At 39.7% G+C, this 21,734-nt stretch overlaps 1 protein-coding gene across 1 annotated transcript in view; it reads right to left on the bottom strand.

Moving 5' to 3' along the window:
* The window catches only part of PTPRN2 (protein tyrosine phosphatase receptor type N2), a 548,843-nt gene that overhangs the window by 29,983 nt on the left and 497,126 nt on the right, over positions 1 to 21,734 (bottom strand). Inside the window, exons 16-18 of the mRNA XM_044425007.1 lie at positions 18,185 to 18,262; positions 9,155 to 9,274; positions 5,048 to 5,214 (exon numbers count right to left, since the gene is read on the bottom strand). Coding sequence (XP_044280942.1) covers positions 5,048 to 5,214; positions 9,155 to 9,274; positions 18,185 to 18,262 — 365 coding nt within the window. The remainder of the gene's footprint in view (positions 1 to 5,047; positions 5,215 to 9,154; positions 9,275 to 18,184; positions 18,263 to 21,734) is intronic.

Below are 21,734 nucleotides of genomic sequence, written 5' to 3' on the forward strand. Positions count from 1 at the left end.
GCACTTCATGTCATACCACAGGGATGCTGGCATTTTCTGTTAAACACACAAACAGCCAGTTGCATCTCCCTGGCACCTTGTGTGTTTGGGGAGCTTCATTTCCCCTTCACACTGTACAGAAGGAAGCAGCAGTGTGTAAAGACTGAAATAATTCTTCTTAGGAGAACTAGCTAGTGGGTATTAGTAATTTATTTCCATATTTGTGCCCCCAGTATTTTGATATATTCCATTAAAAATCCCTTACCAATTGGTAGCCACATTGGCAAATTATCTTAGTTTGCCATTTTCTACAGACTCCTTTTCACACGCCTTTACAATCATATCTTTCAGAAAGCATAATAAATAACTTTTTTCAAACTTCACTGATAAATATTTTCGAAAGCTTGAGAAATACATAGTAGTGTCATTTCATGTAAAATTTCGTCCTTTCAGACACAGGAAAAAATGCATGTAAAGTTTCTGAACGTTTCATATTTAAATAAAATACATACATACACAGAGAGAGAGGAAGAATTAACTAGGAAAGAATGATTAGTAATACAAACCAACCCTTGGCTCATTGAGTGAAAAAGAAATCACCATGCAAAACCATCAGCAAGCAAAGGTCAGAGGTCGTTAGAGGCTCAGAAAAGGGGTTTCCCATATTGTCCCTGCAGCAGAGTCACAGTTTCCAATGATCACTTTTGTGACTATGCAACTGGGCTTATATTACTAGCTGCAACATCACAAAAATGACACTGGCAACTGCTAATTAGCTGGCAAAATAAGAATTGGACCATTTTTAAAGTGAGCAGTGTTAGTAAATGCCATTGCATACAGCAAGCAGTGATAGCATAATATATATTTTAAGCAAAGCCCTCACATGTGATGCTAATTATCTTTTAGCTTAGCAGTGTCTCTTTAAAGTGCAAATGTGCTCCCTCTGGGCCCAAGAAATATTTAATTACACATTATCAGTGCATGACTAACAAGATAGTCCAGAGTTAAAACGCTTGGTCTATTGTGCAAAATAAAATTAGGATTTTATAACCATTAAAACTGACCAGTGTTTTGAGGAGCAGCAACTTCACCTTTCAAGCACTGCATTTTACATGGGTATTTTAAGAGTTCAGTAAAGTCTGCTTTCATTCATCAGTTGATACCTGAGTGCACAATATTTCTAGTAATCAAGAGCTTTTACTCTCCTAGGTTTAATTCACCTATTCAACATGCTATTGTCTGAAACACTGTCTAATATAGAGGAACAAAAAAGCACAAGCTTGTTTTCTGCATCTTACAAAAACTGCTTCAGCAAGAATGAAAAATATACCTATTTCAATAGACTCTGGGGCAAAGGTAATTTGGGGAATCCAATTTATCTTGGTAGTGAGTTGCAGTAACAGAGGGTTGGTTGTGTATATATGTGGCTTCATATATATATATATATATATATATATGTGTGTGTGTGTGTGTGTGTGTGTGTGTGTGTGTGTGTGTGAGTTTATTAATATACAAACATATATAAATATATATTTGTAGATAATAATGTTGGATGTATATCATGACATGGACATCTAAAAAGGATAGGTGTCACACTTAGTAATATCCCTTTAAGAATCTGTAGCTGTCTCCATGCTTATTCTCATGGCTTCATCACAAATGTTAATCTTCTGAAAGTGTGAGCCATTAAATATCATGACCGAGGTGGCTCGGAATTTATTATTTCAGTAACTGGAATGGCAGTTCAGAATGTCAAGAAACTAAGATTTCTTAAAATAGCTTTGGGTAGGTAAAAGATACCCCCATTCTTTCTCAGGAGTTTTAAAAGAGATGCACAATGGATCTATAGTTAAAACAAAACAAAGCAAACCTTTAATACCTGTGGATAGTTGTAAATGAAAAATCAAACAAATCCAAATAAACCAGTCATACCTGAATGAATGCATTTGGCTGTCTGACAAGAAACACATCCACAGAACTATTTGTAGAGTGTATTTTTAATTTCTTCTAAATGCAGTAGGATTCTATCTGCTCCTTTCAAACTCGAACAGTACTAGAGCTGTGGCATTCCCTGGAGAATTTCACTACACATGGAGTAGGGTTTGGTACGCATTACTTGGTTACTCATTACTTACTGCAGCAAGAAAATATTCTTGCCATCGACCATTGCTAGTGTTCTCCATATAGGCAGCAACCACAGCATTTAGCTGAGGGCAGCAAACCTTGCTAGGAGAGTGGGTAAACGAAACATGGCACCAGATGACAGCACCTATCATATTGGTACTATAGAAAAAATGGAAGCAATCTGATGGCCCAGTTCACATAATTGCAGCTGGAGAAATGAGTTTAACTGATATGAAAGCTGGGGAGGGGGGATTTGCATAATGTTGCTGTGGTTAACGAGTCATCCCAGAACAGCCCATGGTTTCTGAAAGGCTTGCTGAGTGTAGCAACCAAGTCACCTTAGCTCAGTTTGCATGACACAACATGCCACAATGCTGAGGATAATTATATGACATGCAACCAGCATGTGCAGCGGGTTAATAAGCACTGGAGCTTATTAACAACCAGTGATTGTGCAAACCAGGTCAAGGAATATGGAATAAATCCAGACTAACTTAATTGTAATTAGGTTGTGTTAAGATCAATGTGAAAAAATAGTGAAAATGGGACCCAAGAACTCATTCTGCAAACTCATCTTCTAAGGGACCATTTTAAGCAATACAGAACAGTTACTGTCACTGTGAATTTGATATAAGAGTGTTCCATAAGATATTTTAATGATATATTACTTGTAAGAATGTGAAAAGAATTGCTACTGTGATTTAAGCATTCCACTGAACCAGTATGGGTTTGTCAATGAGCTTTAGTAGTGAACAGCTTAGCAGGTTTTAAAAGTGATTCCTAGTGTGAGGGAAGTGCCTATGCACCATCTCTGGGATAGAGTTCCAGAAACTACCTACATCAGGCTTCCCCAATATTGTGTTCTTCCAGCATTCCTAATTATTAGCCATGCTGACTTAGGGCTGATAGGGGTTGAAATCCAAAACACCTGAAAGGTGAAGGTTGGACAAGGCTGACCTAGATAGAGTTTTACTATTTAATAAAGCAGAGAAAAATCATTTACTGAAGCACCACTTACTTTCTTTATATGGCATGACCTCAGCTTGTGAGTAGGGTATGAAATCATTGCATTGCACAACAACCCATTGTGGGTGACAAGCTACAGTGAGTTGTGTTGGGCAAACCTGGACTGCATCCCACAGGGTGGCAAGTTTGTGGGCAACAAGCCACAAACAAGCCATGGCTTGTTGCTGGTTTTCATGCAACCAAGATGGGATTGTCATGTAATCAAAACAAGGCTCCATTGTGGGTTGCAGAAATAGGCCAGTTAGCTGCTCAACAAAAGCAGCAAAAAATCCTTGACACTCTCGCTGAACTAGGTGAGGCCATCAATGATGCCAGTTGCACACGGCCCAAGCAGCACGGTGGAGCAACCATCACTGGCTTGGTGTTCCACTGCTGTTATTATGAAACCCTTTATGCTCTCCATCGTTTTTCTCCCACTTTTTGGTCCCCCTCCCCAGAAAATTGTCTATCATGATCTCTAAGCTCATGCCAGACCTGTCAAAGCGCTTGAGTGGCTTACTGGAGAGACTATCACTGGTACTTCACTTCTGCCTTTATTGCAAAAAATGCAAGCAAATTTCTTCATACTTTATTATTACTTTAGTCAGACTGTGCACTTGTGCAGGTCCAAACCAGAACGTCTTGTTTGAGCAACCTGAGACATCCTGGGAGATGTTTCCCGTCAAAGTGCAGCAGTCGCCACCATGGGCTCTGACAAAGAGAGGAGGCAGTGCTTTTTCACACTGATTTCTCTTGACAGCTGTCAAAAGGTGAACTATCAAGAGAAACCAATGTCGCAAGTGATATTTGCTCACAAAAGGGGGTAGTCACAGGATCTTCACCTTCACAACAAGATTACCTATGCTTTCCCTGATCCCGCTCCTTGCACTTTTGCACCCTTTCCCAAGATTCTAAGCATCCAGGAAAGCGGAAAAGTATTTGCCACCTCTCATCCCTTTTTACTGGAACATGGATGTTTGAATGCTGACTGATATCACTCTGGTTCCTTTTAAAAAGGGTGTCTTCACAAAGGTTTCTATCCAAGGTATTTTTGACAGGGACATATGCAGGCACAAGTGCATGTCTCTGTCAAAGAACTACGGATACCCCTGTCAAAGCCAACCCACACACGGTGAGTTGCTATGAGGTACCAACCTGCCACTAAAAGAGACAAAAAAAGTTTTCTTTACATTTGGGGCTTGGGAGCTACATTTCAACCCTGGAAAGACAAAGTCCATGGTGCATCTGTGCCCTCCTAAGAACTTGGCACCCGGCTAGCTATATCCTGAGGATCTGAGGAGGAGGAGTTGGATGAACTAGCACTGTCCACCTGCAGCTTGTGGCCTCCCGACTCATGGTAAATACAAAAGCATTTTGTGATTAGAGATTTTAAACTGTTCTCTTACTTCCTTGCCTATAATTAGGGCCCCATCTTTAGCTGTCTTTGTTGAGATCCTTCACAAAGTCTCAGTGGGAGCAATGCATGTGTGAATGCTCAGTCTGCTAGGTGGCCCAAAAGCAGGGCAAAGTGACACTGTTGGGCAAGCTGGATTTACAGTGGCATAACTTTGCCAGGAAGACTCTGGGCATACATTGTATCTGGAGGCCCTAATCTAGCAATGCCCCTAATTGTGTACACTTCGCTGTACATGAAATATCCCTGCTATGATCACCATATATACCTACTTAATGCAAACAAGAAGCATATGCATCAATACAATTACTGGCTTAGATTCCAAGTTAGTGCATTAAAAATATTTGCAGCGTATAATAATACCCGACTTTCCCGATTCCATTTTATGCAATCAATCTATGATGGCACCCATGTTGGAACTCCATACAATAACCATACAATTCAGTTATCTGAAACAGAATCTTGCACTGATAACTGCTTTTCATGTTGGGGATTACTTTTAAATATTAATTTTTTGTGTTGTACCTGCGAAAATCCAGAAGGGACCTTGCGGATGCGGGAACCTTCTGGTCATGCCAAGTAAGGAAATGGAATTGTGTCACTGTCCGTGTTTCATTGGTTTGAAGGTTTTTCAAGTAAAAGCTTCTCACAAGGAAATCTTCACACCAGATGTGTTCAGAAACCAGATTGACCTAAAGTTATATGAAAAGCACAAAACTGAAATATAATGTAAAAACATAAAATAACACATCACCTGTATATATACATCAGGACAATCCCCTGGAAATACCTTTTGTTTCAAAAAGTGCAAGACTCTGATCTAGGCTCTCTTTTGGAGGTACAGTATAACACTGTTTTTGTCATAGTTATTAAGGAATATCCTATTTATGAATTATCAAAGTTTTCGCACTGTAGGTATATTTACTTTACGTGCTTTACATGGGGCTGCCCGTGAAGACAGTCCAGATACTTCAGCTGATTCAGAATAGAGCAGCCAGGATGTTAACAGGGACCAGCAGATATGCACATATAATGCCAGTCCTTTACCATCTACACAGGCTACCAACTGAAGTCCGGGCCCAATTTAAAGTGCTGATGATGACCTATAAAACCCTAAACAGTTTAGGACCTAGATATCTGACGGAGCATCTCCTTCCCTATGTGCCAGTTCACCCCTTAAGTTCTAGGTCAGAGGTTCTTCTTCAGGAGCCCTCTTTGAAGGAAATCAGGAGAGTGGCTAACCCGAGAAGGACCTTCTCTGCGGTGGCACCCTAGTTATGGAATATGTTCCCCAGAGAGGTTTGCCTGGCACCCAGACTTCATTCTTTTTGGTGCCAGGCCAAAACCTTTTTATTTCCCCAACATTTTAAGGTTTAAATGGTAGTTTTAATTGGGATTTTATGGAAGATGATGCTGTGCTTTACTTCATTTTACTGTAAGACCATCCTGAGTGTCTTGGTAAGAGGATGGTATAGAAAAGCTTTAAATACATAAATACTTCATTTTAATACAAATATGTATGTTAGATAACTTTGCTCTGATGGAAATCATATTATATAGTTTCTAACCATAATTGTCTACCTGCTAAATTAGAGTAGATGGTAAAGAGCAGATATACGAGAGTGATCCTTACCCACCTCTACCCAGCAATATTAATATCACCACAATCCCTTTTAGAGATTAGTCCAGTGATTCTAGACATTTGAAGATGCAATATGGTCGAATGTCAAAGGGCTGGACAATGTTAAACTTGCATTCAACTTAACATTTACTTTACCATTTACAACTCACTTAACATTTACCCCTGCTGGAGAGAACTGACAAATAAGATGAAATTTTTAAAATATGCTAAGGGAGATCCTAAGCACCATCTGTCAGATGTGACCCACAGATCAGCTGACAGGACACTTCCACTTAAACCGAATTTACAGTCAATTTGCAAACTCTTCAGGGCAGGACATTTAATCTGTTTGGTCACAGTGAAGTAATGGGGTAAAGATATTTGCTAAATAGTCTCATTAATCCTAATTATTAAAGGGGTCCTGTAACCCAGCCTAAAAGTTTGTGCATGAGAAGTTATCCATGGTTTAGTGGCAAGGCACATACAAGATCCTGGATTTAATTCTCGGCACCTTGAAGCTTGGAGAACCACTTTCTGTAGGAATGAAAGAGGCTGTGCTTTCCAGAGCCAGGGTGGCACTGACTCTTCAGACAAGGTTAGTGAGGGCTTGAAAACAAGGTCTGTGGACAGAGAGATGCTGGAGGAGGAGAGCTTACTGCCAGGCTTCCTGCTCCAGCTGTTCAGGCAGATCTTGGGAAACAACAGGGCTTGGAAGTGCAGGGAGGGATCACGCGAGAGGAGTAAGAAGAGCCTAGTCCAATCCCTGACCCCGTGATGTGGTGTGGGGAGAGAAGGGCTAGCCAACTGGGGGCCTGCATAGACCTAGATCTAAAATGCTATCTCTGGCTGGGTGAATGAATGTTGGAAATAAAGTGCTTTCTGGCGAAGAACTGTCTGTTATCTGAGAGGCAGAAGGAGGAAACCCAGCTCCCAGTGCTGTTAGTCAGACAACAATGGATTGGATGGACAGGCAGTTGGACTCAGGATGACAGCTTCCTTTCTTCCTAATATAAAGTAATGACCTTGAAATATCAGAATAGTATCATTTTGCATATATTTCATAAGCACTGAGTTCTCTTTATTAATAAACAGGCTCAGATACAAAACTAAATAATTAAATTCTTTTAAGGCTGCTTAAATCCAAATACTCTACATTAACTAGGTTCAGTTAGATCACTGACTGAATGTATCTTAGGCAAATGTATGTATTTCTTATATTTCTACCTTGCATCAGTCCAAAGGGTTTGGGTTAGGGTTCAAAAAATCAAGACCAAAATACAATAATCAATAAAAATGATCATTATAAAATTACAATGATACAATTTATACAAATACAATAACACAATAAAATAATAATCCACTCACCAAACTGCCGCTAAATCAATCTAGAGATAGAGTAATAAAATGCTATAAAATAGAAATAAAAGTCTGACTATTAAAATATTGGGAAAATTGAAAGGTTTTCATCTGGTGCCAAAAGGAGCCAAGAGTGGGTGCCAGGCACACCTCTCTGGGGAGCTGATTCCACGGATGGGGAGCCACAACTGAGAAGGCCCATCCCCTAATAGCCATCCTCCTTGCTTTCTTAGAGGGGGCTCTCTGATGTCTGTTATCTTTATCCTGGGTGACTTTAGACCAGTTACAGAATCTAAGCCCAACCTTCACAAGACTGGTGTTGTGAGGACAAAATGGAGCAATCTAACAAAAGCAGCAGGAGCAGCAACAGAATCTGAACAATATGGTCCTGTGACCCTGAAATGAGTTGTTCCTGCACCAAATTATATCTGGCAAGCAGCAGAAGCAACAAGGGCACAGTAATATTCCACTTCTAGAAGTAGACCCAGGTAAAGCTTGACAGGATATCTATGCCATATAACCATTAGGACCACTGCTTGGACAACATCTCAATCATGCATGGTTTTTTTCCTTTTTCTCCTCGGATCTTCACATGGAAGTTTCTGCCACATGGAAGCACAGCAACCGATTTGCTTTTTCTCCACATTCTTAGCAGATGCTGGGGTGGGGCGTATTGCTGTATGACCAGCAGCTCAAGATTTTTATTTGTGCGTGTAGAGTTGGGTAGCTAGAATGCACCCAGCTGCTCTGCACCATGCTTTCAAAACATGCTGCCATTATTTATCCAGCATTTTAACATTGCTGTATAATAGGCAGAAAAAGCCTCAAAAGTAAAATCTGACGCAACTGTATATAGTAATGAATTGCTAAGTGTAACATCAGATTCACAATGCCACTTGTAACATAAACAGCTGAATAAGTGATGCTTGAAGCATAGCAGAGGTCAGGATGAAAGTGCAGTTCTAAATCCTGCCAAGGCCTCTTCAAAGACAAATGGTACAACAAAAATCCTAAATAAATAAATAGCTGGGGTGATGGCAAGAATGACTGCAAAGACTTCTAATGCACTGTTCTTCAGGATTTACAGTCACTACAGAGCTAACACAAATCTTGGCACCAGATATGCTAAGCTTCTATATTGGGGCTGCAGAACAAGTGAAAGCTGCCCTGGGTCACTTGACTAAGGATATGGTTGAAGCTGTTTTTTGGAAATGCACAGCTATAAGTCTGAATTGGGGGGAAAAAACAAAATAAAAATAATTTTAATTATCAAAATGATTAGAAAACTTTCACAAGCTGTAGAACCTAAAGCTACTGTTAAATATTTATAGGCACAATATTTCCTTAATGTATAAATTTTAATTCCCTCCTTGTTTGTATTTTAAATCCTTGGGAAAAGCATTCTAATTTGCAAACCTCTTTGGCCATGTATATATTTAGAATCTACACAGAATTGCTTTTCTGCTAACCATGCTATCAAGATATGCATAGAATTTTCAATGAAGCTGAAATGATTCAAGAACCACAAGATTGCATTTTATGGTAGACCTCAGCTCAGTTTGCAGGTCAAATCCCATTAAGCAATATTTTGCTCTGTATGAAATCAATCCACACACTTACTGTCAGGTTTACAAGCGGATATTTTGTTTAAGTACCTCGTAGATATGGTAGAGGTTTGACCCTTCATCTGGCCAATAGTGGTAGCACTGTTTGACTCCATTTTCAGCAAGGGGTGTCAGCATGACAATAACGACACAGCCGTTTTCCCAGACCATCTGCAGACAAAGAAAGACACCATGGCCACTGTGACTGCCTAATTACTGCATGACATGTATAATTACTGCACTCAGACACACAATCAAAATTTATTCCATTCACAGGAAATGTATTTCATTTTCATTAGACACTTTTCTCTGCAGCTGCTTCCAAATCTCTGGATAAACTGGCATCATATTTTGTATGTACACATGAAATATTAAAGAATCTTCAAAGAATTCCTTCAAATGCATTTTAAATAAATAGATTCTATGCCTTTCTTTGAAATTATCTTCAGTCCTTTTTCACTTTCATATTCCTAATTTACAGAGTAAACAATAGACATTCTTTTTAAAAAAAGAAAGAAACCTCTGCTGCATCGGATTTGTTTGTTGTATACAAAACCAATATGGATGCATGCAATTAACAAGATGCCAGTAAAATCTACTATGCTAAGTCAAATAGCAATACAGCTTGTAACTTAGGTTGGATTCTTTAGCTGTTTGTCATGTTAAAAGATAATCAGTTGAGTTGTCATGTTAATGGAACAGCTACAGAAGCTGCATTCACAAAAACAAACAAAAACAAAAACTACTAGCCCTCTGGAAAGATATTTATGCATCATATATTCCTCACTCCTTGCCAAATTTGCCTTAGACACTTCCTACCAGAAGTTGGTATGTCTACTCATAAGCAAATAAACCATAGTTTCACACATAAATCAAATAAAAGATAATGCAACCTACTCCCCAAATATACAGATTTCATGAAAAGATGAGAACAAAGGTACTTCAACTGTGAGTCTATTTAATAATTACAGCAGTTTGGGAGCAAACAAACAAATCTAATGCATTCTCAAAGGTTTGCTAGATGTTATTCATAGAAGCAGTAAAACAAGTCAGGATGGTGAATCTATGCTGCATACTGTCTGTTGTTGAACAAAAACCCTCTACTGAATTAATATGGAGCTACATAATCACTAAAAGTCTTCATTATTATGGTGTACATTGATGCTATATTTGCATGCAATTTCATTGTCTTTTTATTAGCATATAAAATTACCTCATGAAAAGGAAACTGATCTTTCTGCAAAGGGTTACATTTATTTCAGAGAAATATTTATAAGCAACTGTATTGAGATGTAAATGGAGTAAATAAGAAAAAAGGAGCCATTTGGATAAGCAGCACAGAGATGCTACATTCAATTAAAAGCTTCCATTTTTGTGGCGCATGATTTTTTAAAACCCTGATTTATTTTGCTTTATTTACAGAACAATTATACGTTTGTTCTTTTAAAAAAATCTTACAAATAGTTGATATCATTTACGCAAAGTCAAAAGTATACATATTGCTTGGGATGAAATTTTACATACTTGATTTTTTTTCTTTTAATGATTGGGAGTGGGGAAGAATAAAACTCTGCTTAAAGGCCTCTGTGACAACCCTGTACTCTCCAAGAGGTACTGTTTCCTGGTACCCCTGAAATCAGTGAATTTTGCTGCAAATTCTGAAAAATGCAAAAACAATGCAATTGATTTACAGCAAATAATTTTTAACTATCGGTTTTCTGTTCCCTTCAGTGACATCTTAAGTTTCAGGAAAAATCTAATACTATATATATTATATGATATGCCCTATTCTACTAATTTGCACACTTCTCTGAATTCTAAACTATATCTTTTATTCGAAGTTATCTGTGTTGAAAGAAAAAACTCACCAACAAATTGGCCAGGCTAGCTGGAGCTTCTATCATATAACGATTTAATGTGCCTTTAGAAGGTATAGAAGCTCAATGAAGCCATTACGGAAATGAGGAGAAACATGGTTTTTATGAGTGCAATAAAAACACAATGATCTAAGTCATAAACTAATCATCTAGCAGTTGCTTGTGCCACCCAAGTGTAACATTATGAAAGCCCAGTCATTTAGAATGGGGAAGAAGAGTCCTTACAGTTTGGCAACCCTTTTCACTGACTAACCCCCAGCCCCCAGAAGCATTTCATTACAGAGACACTGCCTCAATTCTCTGAAAATTCCCTTTAAGCATAAATCCAAATGAAAGTTAATTTAAACAAACAATTTCAAAGTTACCCAAGGGTACCATATTTCTTTACACGTCATTTTATGAAGTACATGACACTCAAACTAGCAATGCAACTGAATTCCAGCAACGGAATGTTAGGATACTGCAGTTGTATTTAACACTCTGATGTCTACTGTAACTCTCCATTTTTAAAAAGACAGAATTCTTTCCGATTCACCTTTCTTGAGATTCCTTAGCAATGTTTTCTGGCCATATATATTTCTGTAACTGCTTCAAAAACATGCTGCTTAGCCAGTCATTTATTCAATTACTTTAGACTGTTGCTGTTTGAGAGGTTCCTGACATAAACAAAAAGTTACAGTCCAGCTGGATTCTACTCCCTGAGGCAACCACGTCATATAGTAAGGGCAGCTTAGCATGCCTGCATTTTCTATAGGAAGATACATTCAGTGTGCCAAATAGACTACAATAAATGAAGCAAAGAAACATGGATATCTAACAACATATGCTATCAAAATATCACAATTTCTATTGTGTTCTTCTGCCACTCCCATTTCTAACCATGCTATTCTCCATGGCCAGGAGAACTTTCCTCCTTTTACTAAAGAATCCAGTCTAGGCCTGCAGCTTTATAGCTGGTATCACATGTCTGAGAAAAGCCTTGCATCAAAGTCTCCCTGTATGTGCGATGGCAAAGTACATAGGCAAATCATGAAGTCATAAACATTCGCTTTTGGACTAGTATCATACTCCTAGCAGGACCCAGGACTCTCACAACTGCAAAGAATATCTGGAACGGTGAGAGTAGGAGAGGTGCCCTCTCTAGTGCATCTTGGGAAGCAACGATTGAGGCACAAGTAGAGGGAGAAACCCAAAGGCCAGAAAAACCTTCACCACTGTTCCTGAAAGTTTCCTTCCCCGCATCCTAAGGCAGACACATTCCCAGAACGTCCAGCAGTTCTACAGAACCTGGGTTGAAAACTGCATCAGTCTTTAGGGGCAGTACAGGGCATTACAGAACTGCTGGAGCACATGCCTCAGTTAGCATCCAGCTGCTTTAATAAGAACAGAGCTCCTTCAGGAAGGCAGGACTTATAACACCCCATCTTGAAGGACTCTTTCAATCATCAGAAGCCTCCACAGTAGATGCCAGGTCCGGGACGTAGGTGTCAGGTCTCTATGGCTGGGCCATCAGACCCAGGGATTATGGAGGTCTTAGGAGAATGCAGAAGGGCCAGAGGCAAAGGCAAAATCAGGAACAAGCATGAGCAGGAGTCAAGGCACAAATGAAAGCAAGACTAGAGACAGAATCAAAAGGACAGGTGTCCTCCACAGTGGCCTGTACTGCTGGAATCAAGCTGGGCAGTCCAGAGAAGCCTGCCACAGGGCCTTCCACAACTTCCAGTCGTGCTGCATCACACAAGTGCTGATCCTCACAAGCACCTATAGGTGTGCTTCTTGTCCTGCAGGCTCTTGCAAGGTGAAACATGCTGCTCATCACCAGGGAGAGGTGGGCCCAAGCTTCAGATCCCAACAAAAGGACTATATTAGGCTTCCTCATTGTTCTGACCAGGGCAATGAATTAGGCCTTCCACTGCATGCTGTATTCTATTCACTGCTACTGTCTCCTAGACGGGTATTTTGAAGGCCAACTTTTGCCTTTAAGTAGTGGATCTTCTGCAAGTATTAGATGTGGATCTAATTTTCAGATCACTTCTGAATATTGCCATAATACAACAATTACCGACGCAGCCGAAGCTTTTAATTAGATGACTCAGGACATAACACTTTCTAGTTCAATTACTGTGCTGCATCACAATTTCAGAGTTTCAGAGTATGCAAGTGCTCCAAGATACTTAGGGCAAGAGGGTCCCAAACCGCTTTGGTCCAGTGGGCACATCTGGAATTTTGAGCAAATATAATGAGTATGCTGACAAAATAACTGTGATGGTAGTGACAACATACCTATTTCTCAGAAGGCAAACTGGTAACACTAAATGAAAGTAACTTGTCCAAGAACCTGAGTACAAGGTGTGCACAAATGTATCTGCATGTGTGTGAAATCTAAACTCCAAAACACATTAATCCACAGTTTTCTGCTCAAACTTCTTCACTAATGGCAGGCTGCTGAAGCTCACAGCCAAGTAACTTGGCCAAGAGAGGCAAAGGGGGGACCCAAGCGTCAAATGCCAAATCATATACGCTGTGAAGCACAACAAAATACCCATTTCACAGTAGGCAGACTGGAGACACTCAGAGAAACAAAGGCAAATTGCCTGGACTTCAGTCAAAAAGCCAGCACAGTCAAGCAGAGCCCAGAGACGCTTTTGAAAATTAAACTGGTCCTGAAGGCCAGTGTGGTGCTTTGTAGCACGGTACCTTTTCATTTTTTTTAAAACAGTGACTTATAAAATAAATGTAAAACTCAAGAGGCTAAGAAGTCTACTGGATACCAAGGAAGGTATATGTTGGTACAACGGTGCCTTCAGATTTAGGTATTCAAAAGTGATCACGAACCAGTACAGACAACTGCATTTCTGGGCCTGTGTTTCAAATATGTAGTACCCAGAACACCTGATATCCCTGGCATCATAATTTATGAGCCTGCAGTTTTTTTCAGAGGAATACCATCTATCACAGGTAACTCTTCTTTGAAACCAAGTTTCCATTTCCCTCCCCACAGAAAAAAATATAGGCTCATGTTACCCTCATGAAAGACAACACAGAATAAATGAACAAATCACCCCAAGTCAAACAAATGTCCCCATTTTCCACAGCAGCTACTGCAAACGTGCGTAAGCGCTACTTTTGGTTTCTTTCTACTTTACTTGAGACAGGCCATGTCCCCAGTGCACCATGCGTTTCTGACGAGAGTTGGCCAAAGGGCATCACGGCACATGCAGTTCACCACTCTGAGCTACCTGATGGCTCTTCTGACTCAACTCACAATGTTTAAGCTAATGAGCAAACCAAACAGTACAGCTGGTACCCAAAGATGTTTGCAAACACTCTGTTACGTGCTTCACGCTTTTTTATTAGAGCGGCTCGGAAATATATGTATTTGTATAGAATTTAATGGATTCTTTTAAAAATAGGATTTCACAGACTTATTTAATTCTTGTCTAATATCACGTGGAGCACAATTCTAAGCAAGCTTAATCAATAGGTCTCAGCAAATTGAAAGAGTTTCTCTCTAGGAAGTATGTTTAAGGATTGCAGCCTTGCCTGTTCATGGAAACTGAATCTTAATGAAAGCGCTAAGTTGAAGGTTGTTTCTGGCAAGGACACTGGTAGATTATGGAATTATTTAAAATATTTTCTTACTGGTATCAACTAAACATACACACTCATGTCTGTGAGCACACAGCTGCTTTGAATTGTCTAAGAAGTGTCTGTTATTTCAGAAAGTGTTAAAGCACCTACTGTCTATGCAATGATGCCCTTTCAGAATCACACAAATGGGGTCTTTGGAAATTGTTCAGAAGCTGTAGCTTGTGCAAAATGTGGCAGCCAGACTGAAAAAGAGTTACAAGAAGGTCCAAACAGGTAACACGGTTCTGACCAACTTGCACTGGTTGCCTTTATGTTTCTGAGTCCAGTTAAATGTTGGGTTTGAGACTCCATACCTGATAAACCATTTCCCTTGGCATGAGCCTACCTGTATACTATGCTCATCATCCAAGGCCCTCCTCCATATGACTTTTGTGAGCAAGGATCAGAAGGTGCCAAAAAGGGTGAGCGCCTTCTCAGTGGTGGCTCCTCAATTCCAAAAGAGAGCCAGTGTGGTGTAGTGGTTAAGAGCGTGGGACTGGGACTCAGGCGATCTGGGTTGTTGTTGTTGTTATAACATTTCTATGCCACCCCTTGCCGAAGCCTCGGGGCGGCTTACAACACAAGTTGTTGTCTGGGGGTTCTAGTCCCCGCTCAGCCATGGAGCCAACTGGGTGACTTTGGGCCAACCACAGACTCTCAGCCCAACCTACCTCACAGGGTTGTTGTTGTGGGGATAAGATGGAGAAGGAGAATGATGTAAGCTGCCTTGAGCCCTTTGTAGGAAAAGGCAGGATATAAATAGAAAAATAAATAAATACATTTTGAATTTTGCTTAGTGTCAACATTTTTATCCTTTCGCTGGCAATTGACAATCTTTCTGTGCTGTCAGTAAATTGGCAGCATATGATACGTTTTAACATGATTCTTTAAATTATTTTGACGTATGTGGGTGTGTGCACTGTCTGTTTTAGATTTTTGATTTTGTAAACTGTTCAGAGAGCTTTCGTTATATGGACAAATATGAAACATGTAATGGGAGTGGAAAAAAATAAGTAAAAAGCAAAAAAAGCATCTTTTCCAACAGACCAGTAGTCAACTCAATCCATTACAATACAGACATGAACAGTAAGTAATAAACTTTGCAGTAAAGATGATCCCTTTACAAATATAACAAGATTCAGGTACTTCATCTAAGGAAAACTCATCTATCTGCTCTTCCATCAATATACCAATAGGAGGAAGTTTAAATGACATTCATCGTATGAATCACAGAATCACAGAATAGTAAGTTGGAAGGGGCCATGAAGGCTGTCAAGTCCAACCCCCTGCTGTTGCAGGACACCACATTATACCATCCCACTCAGATGGCTGTCCAGTTTCTTTTTGAATGTCTCTAGTGTGGGAGAGCCCACCACCTCTTCTGGCAGCTGCTGCATTGCTCTGACAGCGAGGAAGCTTTTCCTGATGTCCAGCCTGAATCTGGGTTGTCACAACTTGGATTGATTATTTCATGTCCTACACTCTGGCATCAGCAAGAAGACATCTTGGCCTTCCTCTTTGTGGCAGCCTTTGAGGTACTTATAGAGGGATCTCATCCCCCTGCCTCCATCTTCTCAAGGCTGAACATGCCCAGTTCTCTCAGTCTCTCTTCATAGGGCAATGTTTCCAAACTGTGGATCATTTTTGTTGCCCTCCACTGTACCCTTTCTAATTTATGACTATGAACTAAGCTGATTAGAAGGCATGCCTTTGGGTCTAGAGGGAAGTTACACTGATGTGTAAATGTGTATGGTTTCCAACTGCTCATTATCAATAAACTTGCAGCAATATACTTGTGTCTGTAAATACCTGGAAAATTAAAAACCACACTAGGGGTAATGCATATGACTTTTGCAACCCCATAAAAGTGCCATTAGAAAGGTTCAGTGCCGAGTATGATTACTACTTAGAAATGTATGGTCACTCACAGAATCCTGCTACCACTACAGCAGAAATGATATGCACAAAGGATATTAACAGTTATGCAGATGTGTTGTTTTTTGACAGTGTTGCTCCTGCACAAAAAAGAACTCAAATGTTCCTTTATATCAGAGGCAAGAACTTGAAGTGCAACCATTTCTTGAGGGCCACAACTATCATCAACTTCAGCCAGTATGGTCAATGGCTCAGCCAGATGAGCTGGAGGTCCACAACTGGAGGGCCAGTCTCCATTTCTCTGCCGCATCCTTCTGAATCAAGGACAGCTCTATCTCCTTAACCAAACCAAAGTCTTCTTGAAAGCTTTGACTCTTTTCTTGGATGGATTAAATGAGGCATGGGAGGACGGATAAGAGGAAAATGTCTCTGTTCTTCATGCATTGTGCCAAGGTAAAATTATTGCTATACCCTGCTACCTTAGAGATTATCTGTGTCACACTGCAGCTCACTCCCTAAGATGGACTAATGTCAGTGTAGTTATGCAACCTGAACAAATGTTTTCTAGAGCTCTGCTAGGCAGGTTGTACTGAGTTTACAAGTCTCGCCTGTAGGCAAACCACAGTCTGCTCATAGCAATAATCTGGATATGAATATGGTTTACACAGATGTGGAACTGAAAGAGAAAATAAAAGTGGGAGCACAGCAGAAGAACTCACATGGAACAAAGCTCATTCATGCATAATATACTTGTAACGTATGTGATTTTCTCAGCATTGCCATTGCTTTCCAAAGTTTCCAGCCCATGTCCTTGTAAATCCCTGTTTTTTTTTATAGGGGTCAAACTGAATACAGAATTCCAGAATTTCCAGTACTCCACCAAACAGTGATATGCTAGTAGAGAAAAGCACACAGATTATACCCTTTTAAAAAAAAAGCTCAATATGAATAATGCAATAATTAAATGTTGGGTTAAGGCAACATTTGGCATTTTACTGGTTTTTTTTTAAAGACATAGAGAAGTAAGACTTCAGAAATATGTCTCCTGTTACTCTTGCTACATCCAGGCTCCTGTTCCCTGAACTTCTAGAAGAGACTATGCAGTTGCTGCTTTTTCTAGGAAAGTACTTTCACACATCTCCTACTGATGTCCCTGCCTTCCAGTTCCTAAGGAGTAGTTTCTTGTGATGCACAGTGATTGTTCCTTTCCACTGATAGTTGCACTGAAGCTGCTTCCACGTGCCTTGTAGTTTCTCTTAGATTTTCTTCTCAAAAGTTCCTAGGCAGGAACCATCTTCCACTTCCCCAGCGATCTCTTCCATACCCCAAATGACATTCTGAGTGTCAGACAGATCTGTGCTTTATGCTGTTCTCTTGGGGCCACATTTACTTCAATTAGATTTATTAATAATTTATGCATATACCTAATAAAACGAAAGCTCCTTTCGGCCTCTTTTGGCCAGTAAGATCCTATTTTGCTCTAACACTTCCCCTTTCCCACATATAAATAGTATATGAGCTGAACCAGGTTCATGTATCCACATGCAAGATCTTCATCATTTCACACAAAAGTAGTACAGGTTTTCTTTAACATATACTATAACCCCGTATATTGCTGCAAGTTCACAAGATTGTTTTTCTGAATAGTTATCAGTGCAAAAATATTTGTGCAAAGAAATGCAGTTAACAAGCTTTTTACCTGCCAGAAGTCTGTGACCGTAGAAGGCAGGGGACCTTGTGCAGCTATATATGCAGGATTCCTAGGATCATGGTCCATCTGGAGGAGGAAAACAGAAACAATTAGACCCAGTGTTCAATAAGAGCTCGACACAGAGCAGTGGATAAATGCAATTTTCTGCTGTATTAATGAAGGAGATCAATTATCCATCATGTTTTAAAAGGGGCAAAATATTTTATTTCCTTTCCTTAGTATAAAAGTTCCTTTCCACAAGAAAACAGTGCCAATATTCCAATATTAAGACGCCTAATGATCAACAGCCTATTTTCTCAATATGTATCGTGAGATTGTTTAAGGAACATTTGCTGACGAAGTGCATTTACTAGCGGGGTTCTGTCTCATAGCAACCTGCAAGCCCCTTCAAACATTTCTCAGTACTGGACATTAAGAATGCCAGGCACATTTAAGTATCTTTCCCATTTCCATCATAGCACTCAAGGGCACATGTACCTAAAAACAAGCCAAAATTGAAGAACAAACTCAATCCTGGCCTTTTCTGGTTAGTTCATTTGTTTAAAATGCAGGCTTATAACCTTCAATAGAGAAAGTTCTGTTTAAAGGCTTTAATTATTACATCTATTTCAAAGAGTGACTGAGGAGAAAAAAAGAGATCCTCAGAAACAAAGCCATGAAAAGTAAATAGGATTAGGTAGTTACAATGAGTGTTTTCAAACTGTTGGGTGGGTCTTCTGGTCCTAAATCTTTGGCCCCATTCTCCTGATAAGGACAAGATCAGCCAATGGGAATTTAACCACAAGAAAAACAACAAAAGCCCATTGATAGTAACCCCTAACACAGAATTAACATACACACGCAAATACACAAACACAGGAACAAGGCCTGCAGTTTCAAGAGAGCCAATTCGATTATTTCATCAAGTACTGATCCCTGCAACCGAACTCACCCTATCCCCAAAATGTAGCCGGGTTTTTTAAATTAAATAATAGATGGCAGCAGCCCATAACATAGCATATAAAAAGTGTATAAAGTTCAAGCAAGCCATCCAAAAGCGGTGATTGTGAGTTTCCCAAGTTAAAAACAAAACATCAAACTGACTGCCAGCTTTTGCATGTGGAACAGCTGCACCACTGCAGAAGTGGAGTTTAACCCCTTTCCCTGTGCCATTTTTCCAGTGTAAAATAAAAAAATACTCCTGCTACTTCTGAAATACTGGTGCCCCTCTTTTGGTTCTCTCTGTGGAAAAAAAGCAGCAAGGGGGATTCTAATAGAGAAGGCTATATGGAATTAAATTGTGTGGCATTTCCTTGTTACAACTGCTACATTCTGGGGGTTTTTTGGAGCGGTGGGTCCTTTCACATATCTTCTAATTCGGAGTTGAATTAATCACTACTTTTCATAAACCATTTTTACCCAAGGAGATAGTTTGTTTGTACTTTAGATATATTTAACGAATTGGTCATGACCTCTGCTATTTTTAGGTTTTTTCCCTAAACATCACATTGTCATGCAGAATCAACAAACTGCTTCTGAAATGTCAAAAAGGTGTGAGTTCACACAGGCAAATCTATTTCAGAACAACAGACCCAAAGTGAGCATGGAACTAGACTCAAGTCATTTATTTATTTAATTTAAAACTTTTTTAGACTGTCCCTTACTGTGGTCTCGGGATGGTTTAACAATAAAGACAAAATAGAATGAAACACAGCATCCTAGTCAAAATTGTAACCAATCAACAATAAAAACCATATTAAAACAATCAAATCTTAAAACATTGGGAAAATAAAAAAATATTCATTTGAACACAACAATATTACATTTAAGTACTTATTATAAAACTAAACATGATTTGGAAAACTTGTATGAAGTCTAAGTATATTATGGTGATTCAACTTATTTCAAAAATTAAGTACCATATTTTTCGCTCTATAAGACGCACTCCCCCCCCCCCCCCCCTCAAAAGTAAGGGGAAATGTCTGTGTGTCTTATAGAGTGAATGTGTGCCTGACGCCCGGCACGCTGCCGGCTGCCTGTACCACGTGGCACCACCTGGCGGTAGGCGTGCCCTGCTCCGCCCCCCTCCTCCTGCGCAGGTGAGAGCTGTTAATCACAGGTCGGTGTGTGTTTTCAAATGGCAACCCGTCTTTTAATGAAGCCCATGGGGAAGTGATGGGGAATGTGCCTGTGATTATCAGGAAGCTTTCCATGGATCAGTTATCTGTTAGTTGATCAGACACATTTTTTTAGGATCAGTGGATATTTGAACAGCATTACCTTTGTGTATGAAGTTTATTCTTCAAAGGCTACTTAGTCCACTGTGTGTTTGATTTACCGTACAATATCTCATTTTTTGTCAGAAGTTTTTTTCTATTATTTACTAGTAGGGCAGCATGGACATTACTGGCTTTTTTAGATTTGTTATTGAATTGTCTGCAGCAGCTCTTGTATAACTGGTGTAGATTGTGAATTCCTTCAATAATTCCACTACTAAGAAAGTGATGTCAGTGATTGTGAGCAAAAGAGCTTCATAAATTCTGACTCTAGTGTTGATGAGTTCTATGGGTTCAACGAAAACTAGAAGAGTACTCGAACTTTAAAGTCTTTCTTTTGTTAATGACAGTGATGATGGTTCTTAATGCCCCTGTTGACTGCTGTTCACTTTACAAGGTTGAAATACGGTATTACTGTATTCTGTTATAGTTCATTAAATAGTTTAGTAAACCATTTGATTCAGACTATTTTTTTCTTGTTTTCCTCCTCTAAAAACTAGGTATGTCTTATGGTCAGGTGCGTCTTATAGAGCGAAAAATATGGTATGTACATTTGGGGACAATTGACAATAAGTACTTTAAGCTGCAATATGTGAATAGGTTTTTACCCCGTTGCCTTTGGCTCCACTCACAAGTGGAATGCAAAGCTTGAGAGCATCTCTGAAATATAATTCAGCCTTTGTGCAGAACAACCAAATCTTATTAAGCTATTTTAATTCTTGTGGCACTGTCATGCACAGCGGCAGGAGCCCTAGGAAGCTAATGGGCACAGGCAGCAAAGGAGTATGACTGAGAAAGATTTCAGAAAGTTTAGGAAAAAGGCTCACAAATGATACAAGGAATGCAGGGGGAAAAGTGGACCATGATTAGGTTTCATGCCAAGTGGCTTCAGCCAATACCTCCAGATGATTCTATCAGCAATGTTTTCTGCTTCTTTTTGCATTTTTTAGCCATGGTGACATTAAGCCATTGATAACATTTCTCTCCATTATCTTTAGCCTCACAGTTGCAGTGATGATGGTATATAACTGCATGCAGTGACCCTCTCTCTTCTCTTCAACCTTTTCAGTGGGCCAATGTACGGGTGGCACCAGCATTACAATTTAAGCATACCTAAAGGGGCTTGAGTCAGTAAGTACTGGAGAAGACAACCTAAGACAGTTGAAGCTAGAAGAAGAGGAAGACCAAATATGAGATGGATCGATTCTATAAAGGAAGCCACAGCCTTGAGTTTACAAGAGCCAAGCAGGTCTGTCAAGGACAGGACATCCTGGAGGGCCTTC

The sequence above is a fragment of the Varanus komodoensis genome, unplaced genomic scaffold (assembly GCF_004798865.1).
Source record: "Varanus komodoensis strain SLA01 unplaced genomic scaffold, ASM479886v1 scaffold15, whole genome shotgun sequence".
NCBI lineage: Eukaryota > Metazoa > Chordata > Lepidosauria > Squamata > Varanidae > Varanus > Varanus komodoensis.